This window comes from Pelmatolapia mariae, linkage group LG14 (genome assembly GCF_036321145.2).
Source record: "Pelmatolapia mariae isolate MD_Pm_ZW linkage group LG14, Pm_UMD_F_2, whole genome shotgun sequence".
NCBI classification, from domain to species: Eukaryota; Metazoa; Chordata; class Actinopteri; order Cichliformes; family Cichlidae; genus Pelmatolapia; species Pelmatolapia mariae.
Window position 1 is genome coordinate 26,256,028 of NC_086239.1, and position 15,039 is coordinate 26,271,066.

The 15,039-nt window shown below is 41.9% G+C and overlaps 1 protein-coding gene across 1 annotated transcript; it reads left to right on the forward strand.

Annotated features, from left to right (window-relative positions):
• Positions 1-3,012: 3,012 nt before the first annotated feature.
• On the forward strand, positions 3,013-14,152 carry LOC134640629 (extracellular calcium-sensing receptor-like). The gene is made up of 12 exons (XM_063492537.1): positions 3,013-3,196; positions 4,061-4,169; positions 4,302-4,434; positions 8,417-8,571; positions 8,872-9,166; positions 9,308-9,394; positions 9,579-9,848; positions 10,067-10,273; positions 10,355-10,630; positions 12,720-12,947; positions 13,034-13,157; positions 13,242-14,152. Exons 1-12 carry the CDS (start codon positions 3,013-3,015, stop codon positions 14,150-14,152), a joined length of 2,979 nt encoding a protein of 992 aa, XP_063348607.1.
• Positions 14,153-15,039: the final 887 nt, after the last annotated feature.

Consider the following 15,039-nt stretch of genomic DNA (forward strand, 5'->3'; position numbering starts at 1 on the left):
GGATGGAAACATCTTACTCGATTCTTTATTACACCAAAACTCATAAGTAAGCAGACTCAAGACAGTTTGCCATGCTGGAGAAGATGTGGTAACATGGAAGCACATCATATGCACGTGTTTTGGGAATGTCTGAAACTGCATAATTTTTGGAAGAACGTGACTCTTGTAATAGGCAATATCTTGGGCTATCAATTACCACACAATTTTAAAACTGTATATCTTGGGAATATTAGGGAGTATGTTATGTACGACGACTTGTATTTGACAAAAATCCTATTGATAGCTGCAAAGAAAGCTATAACAAGAAACTGGTACAAACTGGATCCACCTTCTTCAAAAGACTGGTTAAATGTTGTTGGAGAAATCTATGCAATGGAAAAAATGACTTACATTCTCAGATTAAAGGAAGATATTTTTGTTGCTAAGTGGGAGAAGTGGACATTATATGGCACCAAGGAAAATTAATGAACGAACAAAACATTTAAGGTCTATACCTTTGTATATCCATTGATGCATGCATGTATAAAAGTATGTATATAAGCTGGAGTATGTATGCTGCGGAGTAAAGGCAGGTATGCATATGGCAGTTGATTAGAATTGGCACCCACACCTTTTGTTCGCTTTAGTTCTGTTTGTTTTGACTGTGTGCTTGTATGGTTATTTCTCCTGTAATTTAATACATGTCTGTGTTTAAACTGTGACAAAACTATCAATAAAAATTACAGTGTCAAAAAAAAAAATATATGAGGTGGCCCCTAGAGACAAAGCACGTACAAACTCCAAAAAGCACGTACAAACTCCAAAGCATGTACAAACTCTGAAACACATTTCTAGCGTTAACTGAACTTCCAAAACAGAGTTACCTAGATCACTTAAATTACACAATTGAAAGCATATGTGTATTGTTTGTGTATTTATACACAAGCACTCATATATATTCAAATAATTTTAAAAATAAATGTTCATTTACCTGTTACTCCCATATGGAAAAGAAATAGTAAAAACTTATTTAAGACTTGCATAAGATGTGGCCTACTTCATATGGTGAATCATATAAAGCTTATATGATTTACTCATGAAAGTGGCCACTTTCTCATTACTTTCATATATTGTTTTATTAAGTATCCAAAACATACAAGTTTAATCTATATAATTTTTCAAGGGATCTTATATCTGTTTTCACTCTTGTATGCTTTTCATGAAAGTTTCACACAAGACAGATACAAACTTTATAAGATGTATATATATATCTTTTCTATATGGGCTACCACACACCAAATCCAGTCGTTGGTACTTCCTGGCTTGTGTAGCCACTAGGTAACAAAAGCTCAACACTGCACCTAACATTCTGGAGCACTTTTGTTGTCTTTTGTACGTGTTTTGGAGTTTGTACGTGCTTCGGAGTTTGTACGTGCATCTGAGTTTTTATGTGTTTTGGAGTATTTACGTGTTTTGGAGTTTGCACGTGCTTTGGGGTTTGTACGTTCTTCGGAGTTTATACGTGCTATGGAGTTTTTACGTGTTTTGGAGTTTTTACATGTTTTGGAGTTCTTACGTGTTTTGGAGTTTGTACGTGCTTCGGGGTTTGTACATGCTTCAGAGTTTGTACGTGTTTTGGAGTTCGTACGTGTTTTGGAGTTTGTACGTGTTTTGTCTCTAGGGGCCACCGTAAATATACTTTTATTTATTCCCTCCACATAAAATGTAATAAATAAATCATATAATACAAAAACCAACTATTCACATTTCAACTTTTAACTATTTAAATTTTCAGCTTTTTCCTTTTAAACAAATTTAAAGTGAAACAACACAAAACACTGCAAACCACAACACAATTAAATATAAATTTAAAAAAAATATGAAAACAAAAAGAAGATGCACATTCTCTGTCATATGGGCCTGCTTGAATAAACTTTCTGAATCCTTTATCATCCGCAACTGAAAATAGTTGTGGATGATTACTATACCTTTCTAATGTGACGTTGTTGTCCCTGGCTCTCTTTCTCTCTCTTTCCCTCCTGCTCTGTTCCTCTGCTACTGCGAGTGTAACTACCGCCCCTCCCTCCTCTTCCCAGCGGAAAGCACAAGGCTCGCGTGCGGAGTGAAGCGGAAAAAAAGTGCGAGAGAGAGAGAGGGTGAGAGAAAGAAAAAAAAACCCACGGCTCGTGTCATTCACTTCAAAGATCCGGCTCTAAGAGCCGTTTCGTTACACATCACTATTCAAGAGGGACTCACCCTAGAGCTGCTTCTCACCCACATCGAAATGAGCCAGTTTGACTGGTTTAGGAATTTGAATAGGCTGCCTCCTTGGTGAGGTGTTAAAGGCATGTTCAGAAAGAAGCCCCAGGGAAGACTCAGGATACACTACAGAGTTTATATACTTGGGGGAAATACTTATTTGAATCACTACTGAATTTGTAAGTTTGCTCTCTTCCAAAGAAGTGAGCAAACTTACAATCCAGAAAACACATTACTTGAAAGTCATAAATTGATTTGCATCAATTTAGTGACAAAAATATTTGATCCCCATGGCTTAGGTCTTGGTGGAAAAACCCTTGTTGGCAATCACAGTAGTACAATGTAGTCAGTCACCAGGTTTGCACACATGTCATGAGGGATTTTGCCTCACTCATCTTTACAGGAATTCTCTAAAGGAAGATGGCGCCAGTATGTTCGGCTCGCCGTCACTCGACCTGTTTTTTGGTTGTCTGTTTGCTGTTTATTGCTTTAACTGTGGAAATTAATTCGCTCCGGACCTATGACCGAAAAACTCTTTTTACTATCCGAGACTTAGCAGTGACAGCACCTTCGTCCTTTGTTTTTGATGGGCAAACAAGCAGTGCCCCTCCACTGCTCGATGGCATTCCGCCTTACCTGCGTCGCACCTGGTTCCTCCCTCCCAAGCTACACCGGAGAAAACGCCGGAGAAGACGAGGGAAGCGAGGTGGTCTCTTGGCTCGTACAAAGGCATTCCTGTCACTTTCTTGCCTGGCTGATCCTCTACTTGTACAAATGGGTTTTTGCTACTCTGCTACTGTGAGAGGCTCACTCCAACCCAGAGGACCCTGGGTGCGCACTGTCTCTCCAACTCCGCCCGACGCTGCTCCTGCTTCACCGGTGGACCCGCTTCTCGGCCCGCGCCTTCTTCAGTCGTCTGGTTCGCTCCCCGCCATGCCGGCGGTGGCGTTCTGCTCAGGTGAGCGATTCTCTTCCACCTCCGGCCCGTGCCTGATGCCTGCTCCTCTCCTGCTGGATTTTCCTAGTATGTCGCTGGTTGCTTCTGTTCTGGGTGCTGGGTCATCGGCTCCTCTACAGCCACGGATCCGCAGATTTGGTACTGTTATTTCAAACCTCCGCCCACTCAGCCGCACATCAATCCCGATGACAGCTACTGATCTTATTTTATCTATGGCTTTGATCAACACTCGATCCCTCTCCAATAAGACGTTTCTGCTTAAGGATTTTTTTTCTTCTCATGAACTGGATTTTATGTTCCTGACTGAGACCTGGCTTCATGCTGGTGAGACTGTGGCTTTCTCTGAGCTTCTTCCGCCAGGCTGTCGGTTTTTCAACTCTCCCAGGTCTTCTGGTAGAGGTGGAGGCCTTGCGTGTGTTTTTAAATCAGTTTATGACTGTCATCAGATTTCATCTTCCTCCTTTTCCACATTTGAACTGCAGCTTTTTAAACTGAACTCATCTACTCCATTACTGTGTGCAGTGGTGTACCGTCCTCCCAAATTCAACAAAGACTTTATTAGTGAGTTTGGGGAATTCTTATCAGGACTCTCAGTAGATTTTGATCATTTTCTTATTGTTGGCGATCTGAATATCCATGTGTGTTGTCCATCTAAACCTTTGGTTAGAGACTTTGTATCACTGCTGGACTCCTTTAACCTGACTCAGTGTGTGTCTGGCTCCACACATGAGAAAGGTCACACACTGGACCTCGTCATGTCCCACGGCCTGAGTATCCACGTCTCTGAAATCTGTGAGAGTGCGTGTATCTCTGATCACCGTCCTGTTCTGTTTTCCGCCACTGCACAATGTTCTGTTGCTGCAGTTAAAGCTCCTTCACGCCGCCACCGGATCATCAATACCCATGTACCATCCCAGTTTTCTGCTGCTTTTAGCAACTCTGAGCTCTCCACGGTGGACTGGATTGACTCCCCGTGTGCAGAAGATTTAACTGCTCTTTTTAACTCAACATGCACTTCTATTCTGGACTCCATCGCTCCCCTAAAATCACTCCGGCCCAAAGCTCACGCTGAACCTTGGATTACAGACTCTGTTCGCGCTCTCAGGCGCTCCTGCAGGAGTGCTGAGAGAAAGTGGAAAAAGGACAAGCTGCAAATCTCCTTCAATATCCTGAGAGATTCTCGTTTAGCTTATCAGAAAGCTGCTAAAGACGCTAAGTCCACCTACATATCTAACCTGGTTAGCAGTAATGTCCATAAACCTCAGACATTGTTTCGCGTTTTAGACTCCATTGTTGATCCTCATACGTCCACTTGCCTCACACCTTCTGTTACCCTTTGCAATGACTTTTTATGTTTCTTTGTTAATAAGATTTCCCTTCTGCAGTCTGTCATTCCACCTCCACCTTTAAAACCCTGTGTTCCTCTCCCGTGCCAATCTGCCTTTAATCAGTTTGAGCTAATTTCTCTTTCTCAGCTGCATGAAACAGTCTGCAAGGTCAAATCCACCAATTGTTCCACTGATGTTATTCCCTCTCGTCTTCTGAAACAGGTCCTGGACTCAGTTGGACCTTTCCTTCTGGTCCTGATCAATGCCTGTCTCAGCTCTGGTTGTTTCCCAACACTCTTTAAGCATGCTGTTGTTCAACCTCTCCTCAAAAAGCCTAACCTGGATCCATCTATACTCTCTAATTATAGGCCCATCTCCAATCTGCCCTTTCTGTCCAAAGTATTGGAACGAGTGGTCTTCAGGCAGCTCCAGTCATTTTTAGACAACAACAGTCTCTATGAGAAGTTTCAGTCTGGTTTTAGAGCTCGTCATAGCACTGAAACCGCCTTACTGAGAGTTTTTAATGATTTGCTTTTGACTGTAGACTCTGGTCATGCTGCTGTCCTAGTAACCTTAGACCTGACAGCAGCCTTCGACACTGTCGATCACAATATACTGTTATCCCGCCTAGAACACTGTGTCGGTCTGCAAGGTACTGTTTTGAAATTCTTCCAGTCCTACCTGGATAACAGGAGTTTTTCTGTTCACCTTGGTGAACTGTCATCTCCCAGAGCTCCTTTAACTTGTGGTGTACCTCAGGGGTCCATTCTAGGCCCCCTGCTGTTTATTCTGTATTTGCTCCCTCTGGGCGATGTGCTGCGCAAACATAATGTGTCCTTTCATTTTTTTTGCTGATGACATTCAGATCTACCTCCCACTGAGGTTTGACTGTAAGGACTCTTTGCAGCCGTTATTCTCCTGTCTGTCGGACATGAAGACTTGGATGGCTCTTAACTTTTTACATCTAAATGAAAGTAAAACTGAAGTCATTGTGTTTGGGCTTCCTAAAGACCCTAACCTTTCCTTTGATTTTATGGGACCCCTAACTTCAGAATGTACTTCCTCCATGAAGAGCCTCGGTGTTACTTTTGACAGTGCTTTTAAATTTGATAAACAAATCAGCTCCGTAGTCAAGGGATCTTTTTATCACCTACGGATTTTAGCTAAAGTCAAGTCCTACCTGTGCAGGAACGATCTAGAAAGGGTGGTCCATGCTTTTATTACTTCACGGCTGGACTACTGTAACTCCCTTTACGTTGGTTTAGATCGTTCCTGTTTGCATCGCCTCCAACTGGTGCAGAATGCTGCTGCTCGCATGCTGACCGGTTCCAAAAAGAGAGACCACATCACTCCGGTCCTCTGCTCTCTCCACTGGCTCCCAGTTGCTTTTAGGATTGATTTTAAAATTTTACTGCTGGTTTTTAAGGTTCTTAACGGAACTGCACCTCCTTACCTGGCAGAGCTTCTTAGCATTTACTGCCCTAGGAGATCTTTGAGGTCAGCAGATTTGATGCTTTTAGATGTTCCCAGGTACAGATTAAAGACTAGGGGGGAGAGGGCTTTTGCTGTGGCTGCACCCAGACTGTGGAACAGTCTACCCCCTCACATCAGATTCTCCACAAGCCTAGGAACTTTTAAAACTGCTCTTAAAACGCACCTATTTTCACTGGCTTTTAGCAAGGTTTAACCTATTGTTTTTAATTAATTGTTTTATTTGTGAGGCATTTTATGTACCTGTGTTTTATAGCATTTTTATTTGTATTTTATTGTACAGCACTTTGGTCAGCCTCGGTTGTTTTTAAATGTGCTTTATAAATAAACTTGACTGACTGACTGACTGACTAAATGCTTTAGGTTCAGAGGTTTCAGCTTTCTCCACATTTTCTCTAGAACTTATTCTGGAGAGTGGCTAAGACACTTCTTGACCTTAACCCTCAAGACTCAACCAATGTGTCTACACACCATATCTTCTTAGCAGAGAAACACCCCAAATTTATAATGTTTCCACAGCTAAGGTTGAATGTGGGGGGTGGTAGAATTTCATGGTAGCATTTGGTGGAAGCATCGCTGTCCTTTTTTGACACATTGCTGAGCTGCTCCATGTTTTCTCTGCGGCAGGTACCCAAAACTGAGAATGTACGTTTAATATATGGTTAAGCTAGCTAGCCCTGAAATTGTGTATCCTGAGTTTCTTTTTCTGGTACACAAGCTACCCTCTCCTGTGACTGGGTGTCCTGATCCTGTGCTGGCTACTCCAGGAACTCTTTCAGAGTTTCATGTTTCATAAGTCAAATGTATTTCTATTGCACTTTTAACTCATAATAAAAATATGATTTAAAACAATGGGAGTTCCCAGTCTTCCACAGACAACTGTTTTACTGTGTGATGATTAGCTTACTCCTGTGCGAATCCCCCCTTTCTGCTGTCTTCCCTGTAGCAGTTTCCCTGCTACCAACTCATTGAAACTTTTTCTTGTGTTTTGTGTACTGGCTAAATTTGGGCTTTCTTTGTTTGAGGTTGTCCTTATAGCCTAAGTTTCTATGCCTGAGCTGGCCCCAAGATAATCTCGAATAATACCACAATATTTCAGGCTCAGGTTGTGTTCCCACAGTCTTACATCCCGACATCCTTACCAACATTAGAACCTGAGCTGCCTGGAAAAATCTTTGTACTTTGTATTTGACCTCAGCGGTCTGGCCACTTTTCAGCCTTGTTTACTCTTCCCGGTTTGAAGCTGGGCTACAGAACGATTGGGTTCACTTTCCGTCCTTGCCACTAGAGTGATTCCCATTTACTGTTGACCACCAGGTTGATCTCACTGGGGTTACCCCCATAAAAAGATATGCCTTCTCTGCCAGCCACAAGTTTAACCACGTGAATGGACCCGTCCATCACCTATATGTAACTCTGCCTTCACATCAGGCCACTTACCTATGCTGTTTTGCTGTGAGCCTTTCTACTACTTGACCACCTGAAACACTGCTCTCTCCACTGGCCACAAGTGTTGCCTCCAGAGCTTAAAAATCAGCCACCAGAACGTTTCATCCTCATTGCTAGTCCTCTGCTAGACCACTTTATCTGTAGCCATGTGCCCTGCCTTGCCATTGACGGTCTCTGTCGCACTCAACACCTTGGCTGCCTGAGTGCATCTGGTTTAGCTTCAAATGGCTTTTCATCACTACTACTGAACATCTGCTCAACTTTCAGAGAGATTCCTCTCCCCTGTTCTACCTACAGGTTGTCCTTCTGAAATGAACCATCCCTTTGCCATCCGTCGGGATGGTCTTGCCCATTCACTAACTTTTCCAGTCTCCTCTTGCCCTTTACAGACAGCTTCATACAAAGCAACAAAAAATTTTCGACACCCTAAATGTTTTTATTTTCCGTTTCAACTCAAATTTGGACTTGAAGTTTTTAATATGGAGTTTTTGAGCATGAACCTTGCTATGTATGAAATAAGACTGTATATGTTTTGGTCTTCATTCTTGCTTTATGTCACTCGATAAATGAAATAATAAATAAAAATAAGTAAATAATAAAACACAAAAACAAATTTTATGATGTCAATCCTTATGTGTGTGTGTGTGGGTGAGGGGGGGGGGGGTGATATCTAATTGACTCACAGTAGTACTTAACTGCATATGGATACAAAATACAAAAACAAAAATAATTTCAAGTCTTTTCGGCCCTGCCCACTCTTATCCTTCTTGGGTGGAGTGCAAGATTAAACAACACGAAATGTCAATAAAAGACAAAGGAAAGGCATTGAAATAAAACTTAATGACTGAGCTCAGAAAAGCAGACAGCTGTTATGGGCTCTTCTTTACAAACCAATTTGCTCTTGCTTGTTTTGCTGTCTTCTTACTTTTCTTCTGTCATATCCTCTTCTCAGTTTTCTCTCTCATGTCAGTTACAGGGACAGTTTGATCTAAATGGGATGTACAAGGCTGGTGATGTGGTTCTCGGTGGACTGTTTCAAATCCACTTCTTTTCAAGTGTTGCTATTCAGTCTTTTAATTCAAAACCACAACAACCTACTTGCAATGGGTAAGTATGGCTCGGGAAAAAAGGGAAATGGAAATTAGTGCAAAGGAAATATGAGATTGTAATTTATAGTAACTGTACTTTCTGATTTATTATCATTCAGGATAAATGCATGTATCTTGTATGGTGCATCTATATTATTTGTCATGAAAATATCTCGTTAATTGTTGTTATTCAGTTTCCTTAATTGTTTATAATGTTTTTTAATAATAAGTAATTTTGCCACATGTTGCAGTAAAGTATCTTAGATGAAAATCTATCTTGATGAAAATGTATTTTTCAGTTAAATTTTTCTTTTCTTAGTGTTTATGCCCTAGGATTTAAGCTCGCACAAACCATGGCCTTTGCTATTGATGAGATCAATAGAAACTCAAACCTGCTACCTAATGTGACTCTGGGATACACTCTTTATGATGACTGCCTTGAACTTGGAATTGGATTTCGTGCAGCATTGTCATTGGCCAGTGGTCAAGAAAATAAAATTATATTAAATAGTACATGTGTTGGAAATCCTCCAGTCATAGGGATTGTGGGTGATTCATCTTCCACAAATTCTATTGCCATCTCCAACGTCTTAGGTTTGTACAGAGTACCTATGGTAAGTTTTCTGTTCAACCATGTAATAGTTTTCTTGGATTATTTTAATTTAATTGCAAATTTAAAGACACTTAAAGTAACATGACAAAGTTAAGACATCTCTACATCAATATCGGTACAATCTGTAGTCTGTATCTTTCAGGTGAGTTATTTTGCCACATGTTCCTGCCTGAGTAACCATCAAAAATACCCATCATTCTTTAGGACGATCCCAAGTGATGCTTTCCAGGTGAAAATCTGTCAACAAGATGTTTTGGTTAAAGAAATTGCCTACTTTGCAACAATATGCGTACAATGATACTAAAATGTTTTTTCAGTTCCAGTTTTACTTTGTTATGAACAAAGCTAATTTGCCACCATAAAGGTGTAATAATTATGTGGAAAATTGTTCTTGTCTGTGCACTTACACTTAGGTACGTGCTATGATTCAGATTCTGAAGCATTTCAGTTGGACTTGGGTAGGTCTGCTTGTCAGTGACGATGATTATGGACTTCATGCAGCAAGATCCTTTCAATCTGAGCTGAGTCTGTTAAGTGAAAGTTGCCTGGCCTACACTGAGGTTTTGCCCTGGGACAAAGACACAGAAGAACTCAGGAGGATTGTTGATGTGATGAAAAAATCCACAGCTCGAGTTGTCATTGTCTTTGAACATTACAGTCGCATGATAAAACTTATGGAAGAGGTTTGGCTTTAAAACAATCCAATTATTATTAATTACAAAGGTCTGAATCATTGTATTGTGTAAAACATTTATTACATCATTATTTGAATGATTACAGAAAACTGTTCATGCAGAATTTATTTAAAAGATGAATAATAGCTTAAATAGCATGATAATGTCACTAAACAAGTTGTAGTTACAATATGTTTTCATAGAATATGGTGTAATCTAATTCACAGGTAGTAAGGCAAAATGTAACTGGCCTACAATGGATGGCCAGTGAAGCCTGGACAGCAGCTGTTGTGCTCCAAACACCTCAGTTTATGCCATACCTGCGTGGTACACTGGGTATCGCTATTCGTCGAGGTGAGATACCAGGACTCAGGGAATTCCTGTTACAAATACGTCCTGACTTACATCAAAATAACAGCTATGGAAATAGTATGGTGAGAGTTTAAGTTTTTAATGTACTAGTTGGAACAATTTCCATCATATGTAAAAAAAAAAACAATATTAAATTATTTCAGGTGAACCAGTTTTGGGAATTCACATTTCAGTGTAGATTTGCACCAGCTCCAGCAGGCTGGCTGGAAGGTGGAGGTGCAATATGTACTGGACAGGAAGATCTAGAAAATGTGGACAATGAATTCTTGGACGTTTCCAACCTGCGGCCTGAGTATAATGTGTACAAAGCTGTTTATGCACTGGCATATTCCCTTGATGACATGCTGCGGTGCAAGCCAGGAGGAGGGCCTTTCAGTGGGAACAGCTGTGCCACTTTGCAGTCACTGGAGCCATGGCAGGTCTGATATAATTTTACATTCTGTTCATAAATTCTTTGCTTTATAATTACTTTCAGGATAGAATTTACCATGTAGAACTAAATACAATGTGATAATATTAACTATTCAAAAGCTGGTGTGAGCTAAATGGATTTTCCATACTCCCAGTTTCGGAGTTGTGGAGTTGTGGAGTGACACTTAATCCAGTGACACTGGAAAGGTGCATGGCGTGTGTGATTAAGACGCTCTGTATGGACCTTTCCCCCCTCCTATCCATGGATCCCTGGATATCCCAACTCCCACACGTTGGATATATTTTACATGGTGATTGTAAATAAATTTTTGACTTTTCATTTGAAGAACTTCGGGTCTTAGTCAATTTAGTTAGTTTGGTATGCTGACACCCATAAAAATTAGCAGTTAATATATTTAGATCAGAAGCTTGTATGTATAAAGCATTACTAGCGATGTAATATAGATTTCTTTATTTAATAACGCGTGGGGATGGGGGCGGGGCATGGTATGTGGCGCTGCTGCCAGGAGGTTGACATACCGGAGCTGCATCAGCTCATCACGCCTCCTCTGCATTTAAGTCTGTACTGGGTCCTGACTGAAGTTATTGTCGTTGTGGCAGCCGGCAGTTGGAAAAGCTACAGCTGAGCATTGTAAAAACAGCAACTGGAAATAAAAGTGTAACAATGTGGTCGGGTCAGCCATGCATCGTTTACAGTGGTATCAAAACCCAGTATTGGGGCATGGTGGAACCGTGACCGGGCCAGCCAGGTTGTGGTGGCCAAGCTCCTGGCTACGCAGAGGGAGCAGGTAGCGGTGTTTCACCAGCAGTTGAAACAGCTGTAGGACAGATCCCACTGCCGGATGCAGTTGATAGAGAGGCTGGCAGCTCAGATCGGGTCCTGGCCACTACCGCCGCTGCCCTTACTGATGTCCCTCGACCGCATGTGAGTGGCTGGTGTCCGATCTGTTCTGGCACCATGCTGGTCCCCAGGGTGAGTCTGGTCCACGCCTGCTGCGCCACATGCCCCACAGTGAGCCCACGGATTCAAACATCCATGTCGCTGGGGCATGGACTGGGGATGCCACCGGTTGTGGTTGATTTCCTCACCTACTCGTGCGAGTGTGTGTGTGTGTGGGAGGAGGGGTCAGCTGGATGGCTCCCCAGTCTCAGTCAGGCCATGGGGGTATGTGGCGGGGCATGATCTGTGGCGCTGCTGCAGGGAGGCTGACACACCATAGCTGCAGCAGCTCATCACGCCTCCATTGCATTTAAGTCTGTACTGGGTCCTAACTGAAGTTGTTGTCGTTGTTGTGTCTGTGTGGCTGGCAGCTGGAAAGCTACAGCTGAGCATTGTAAAAACAGCAACTGGAAATAAAAGTGTGACAATGTGGTCGGGTCAGCCATGCATTGTTTACAGTGGTATCAAAACCCAGTATTGGGGCATGGTGGAACCGCGACCGGGCCAGCCAGGTTGTGGTGGCCAAGCTCCTGGCTATGCAGAGGGAGTAGGTAGCGGTGTTTCACCGGCAGGTGAAACAGCTGTAGGACAGATCCCACTGCCAGATGCAGTTGATAGAGAGTCTGGCAGCTCAGATCGGGTCCTGGCCACTACCGCCGCTGCCCTTACTGGCGTCCCTCGACCGCGTGTGAGTGGCTGGTGTCCGATCTGTTCTGGCACCATGCTGGTCCCCAGGGTGAGTCTGGTCCACGCCTGCTGCGCCACATGCCCCACAGTGAGCCCACGGATTCAAACATCCATGTCGCTGGGGCATGGACTGGGGATGCCACCGGTTGTGGTTGATTTCCTCACCTACTCGTGCAAGTGTGTGTGTGTGGGAGGAGGGGTCAGCTGGATGGCTCCCCAGCCTCAGTCAAGCCATGGGGATATGTGGCGGGGCATGATCTGTGGCGCTGCTTCAGGGAGGCTGACACACCAGAGCTGCAGCAGCACCTCCATTGCATTTAAGTCTGTACTGGGTCCTGACTGAACTTGTTGTCATTGTTGTGTCTGTGTGGCTGGCAGCTGGAAAGCTACAGCTGATTATTATAAAAACAGCAAAAGTAATTTACTTGTTATGCATCCCTTTTTAACAGCTGGTTTATTACTTAAGAAGGGTGAACTTCACCACTCCGTTTGGCGATCAAGTGTCATTTGATGAGAATGGTGATGCATTGCCAATTTATGATGTGATGAACTATTTGTGGCTCCCTGATGGAAGCACTAAAGTTCAGAATGTGGGTGAGGTTAAAAGGTCAGCTTTCAAAGGTGAAGAACTCATACTTGATGAAGACAAAATCTTCTGGAACTTTGAATCCAAAAAGGTTAGATATGTTTTTTTTAGATTTAACTTTTGCCACATGTCTAGTATATATCGGTTTAAAGGCTAATGTTTAATTTCATCCTATAGCCACCTCGATCAATATGCAGTGAGAGCTGTCCTCCTGGTACCCACATGGTGAGAGAGAAGGGGAAACCCCAGTGCTGTTTTGACTGCATTCCTTGTTCTGAAGGGAAAATTACTAACAAGAGCAGTACGTATTTTTCTTTTTGCATGACATATTTAATTTCATTATGAAAAATAATATGCATTTCACCAATGTTCCCTTTTGTATCAGACTCCTTGGAGTGTACCAGTTGTCCAGAGGATTTTTGGTCAAACCCCCAGCGTGACCACTGTATTCCTAAGAAGACAGAGTTTCTCTCCTATTTTGACTCTCTGGGTATTTGTTTGACAACAACCTCCTTACTGGGAACATTTATATGTGCTGTTGTTCTGGGGATCTTTATCTACCATCGCACAACACCTATAGTTCGTGCCAACAATTCAGAACTTAGTTTCCAGCTATTAGTGTCACTTAAGTTATGTTTCCTTTGTTCATTGCTGTTTATCGGACGACCCAGGCTGTGGACATGCCAACTCAGACACGCAGCATTTGGGATCAGCTTTGTGCTTTGTGTCTCATGCATCCTGGTAAAAACCATGGTTGTTCTGGCTGTGTTCAAAGCCTCCAAGCCAGGAGGGGGAGCCAGTCTGAAGTGGTTTGGTGCTATGCAGCAGAGAGGAACAGTTCTAGTTCTTACATCTATTCAGGCAGCCATCTGCACTACCTGGCTTGTCACTTCCTCTCCAACTCCACATAAAAACACCCAATACCACAATGACAAGATAGTGTATGAGTGTGCAGTTGGGTCAACTGTTGGTTTTGCAGTGTTATTGGGCTATATTGGTGTGCTGGCTTTCCTTAGTTTTCTAATTGCATTCCTGGTGAGGAATCTCCCTGATAGTTTTAATGAGGCCAAGCTCATCACATTCAGCATGCTGATCTTCTGTGCTGTGTGGGTGGCCTTTGTTCCTGCTTATATCAGCTCACCAGGAAAACTTGCAGATGCAGTGGAGGTATTTGCCATCCTGGCCTCAAGTTTTGGACTCTTGATCACACTGTTTGGACCCAAATGTTACATAATTCTGTTGAGACCGGAGATGAACACAAAGAAAGCTGTTATGGCCCGTGGCGTTGGGTCATAAAAAGTCAGCTAATTTCAAAAGAAAGAAAAGCACATTTTCTCTTTGTAGTACAGACAGACAAAAATAATAAAAATCCTATATTTAAATGAAGTTAATATTCCTTTTAAATCTCTGTACTGGTGTTAAATGACTGCATATGTGCAGGATTTATTCTACTTTAATTGTTTTTCATGATACAGTTGAAAAATAGAACAAAGTGAAATTAAATATTGTTCCTATAAACATATACTGACTTGTGTTTATTGCATCTTCCAAGAAATTTCTATATTCTCATAAACCTTGACTTAATTTATTAAAAATACATCAGAGGGGGATGTTCCACCTTCACCATCCTGCATACAGTGGACATTGTCGTTCACATAATAGAGACTGGCTACACACATAAACACAAAACATTGTATTGATCAAAGAAAGTACACAGCCAGAGCTTTTATCAACTTCAATTCAATTCAATTTAATTCAATTCAATTTTATTTATATAGCGCCAAATCACAAAAAAGTTGCCTCAAGGCCTTTATATTGTAAGGTAGACCCTACAGTAATACACTGAAACTTGAAACTTGAAAAAAGCTTTTGATGCAATTGACCAGATATTATTTAATAAATTGGAAATGCCATTAGAGAGGTTAATAGTTATTTAAACAACAAGCAACAAATTATGAAGATGGGTAAACATTCATGAAAATGTTTGAGCATTGGTTGTGAAGGCGCACTTGGGTAAATATTGGGCCCAAAACTCATGATCTTGTATAAAATGATGTAGAGCATTAGATATATTACAGTTCAATTTATTTTTGGTGACACATTTTATGTCATGGAGAGCATAAACAGCACTTTTTGGAGATCCTCACAAAAATTGACTAAACTAGAATGATTGTTAGATAAAA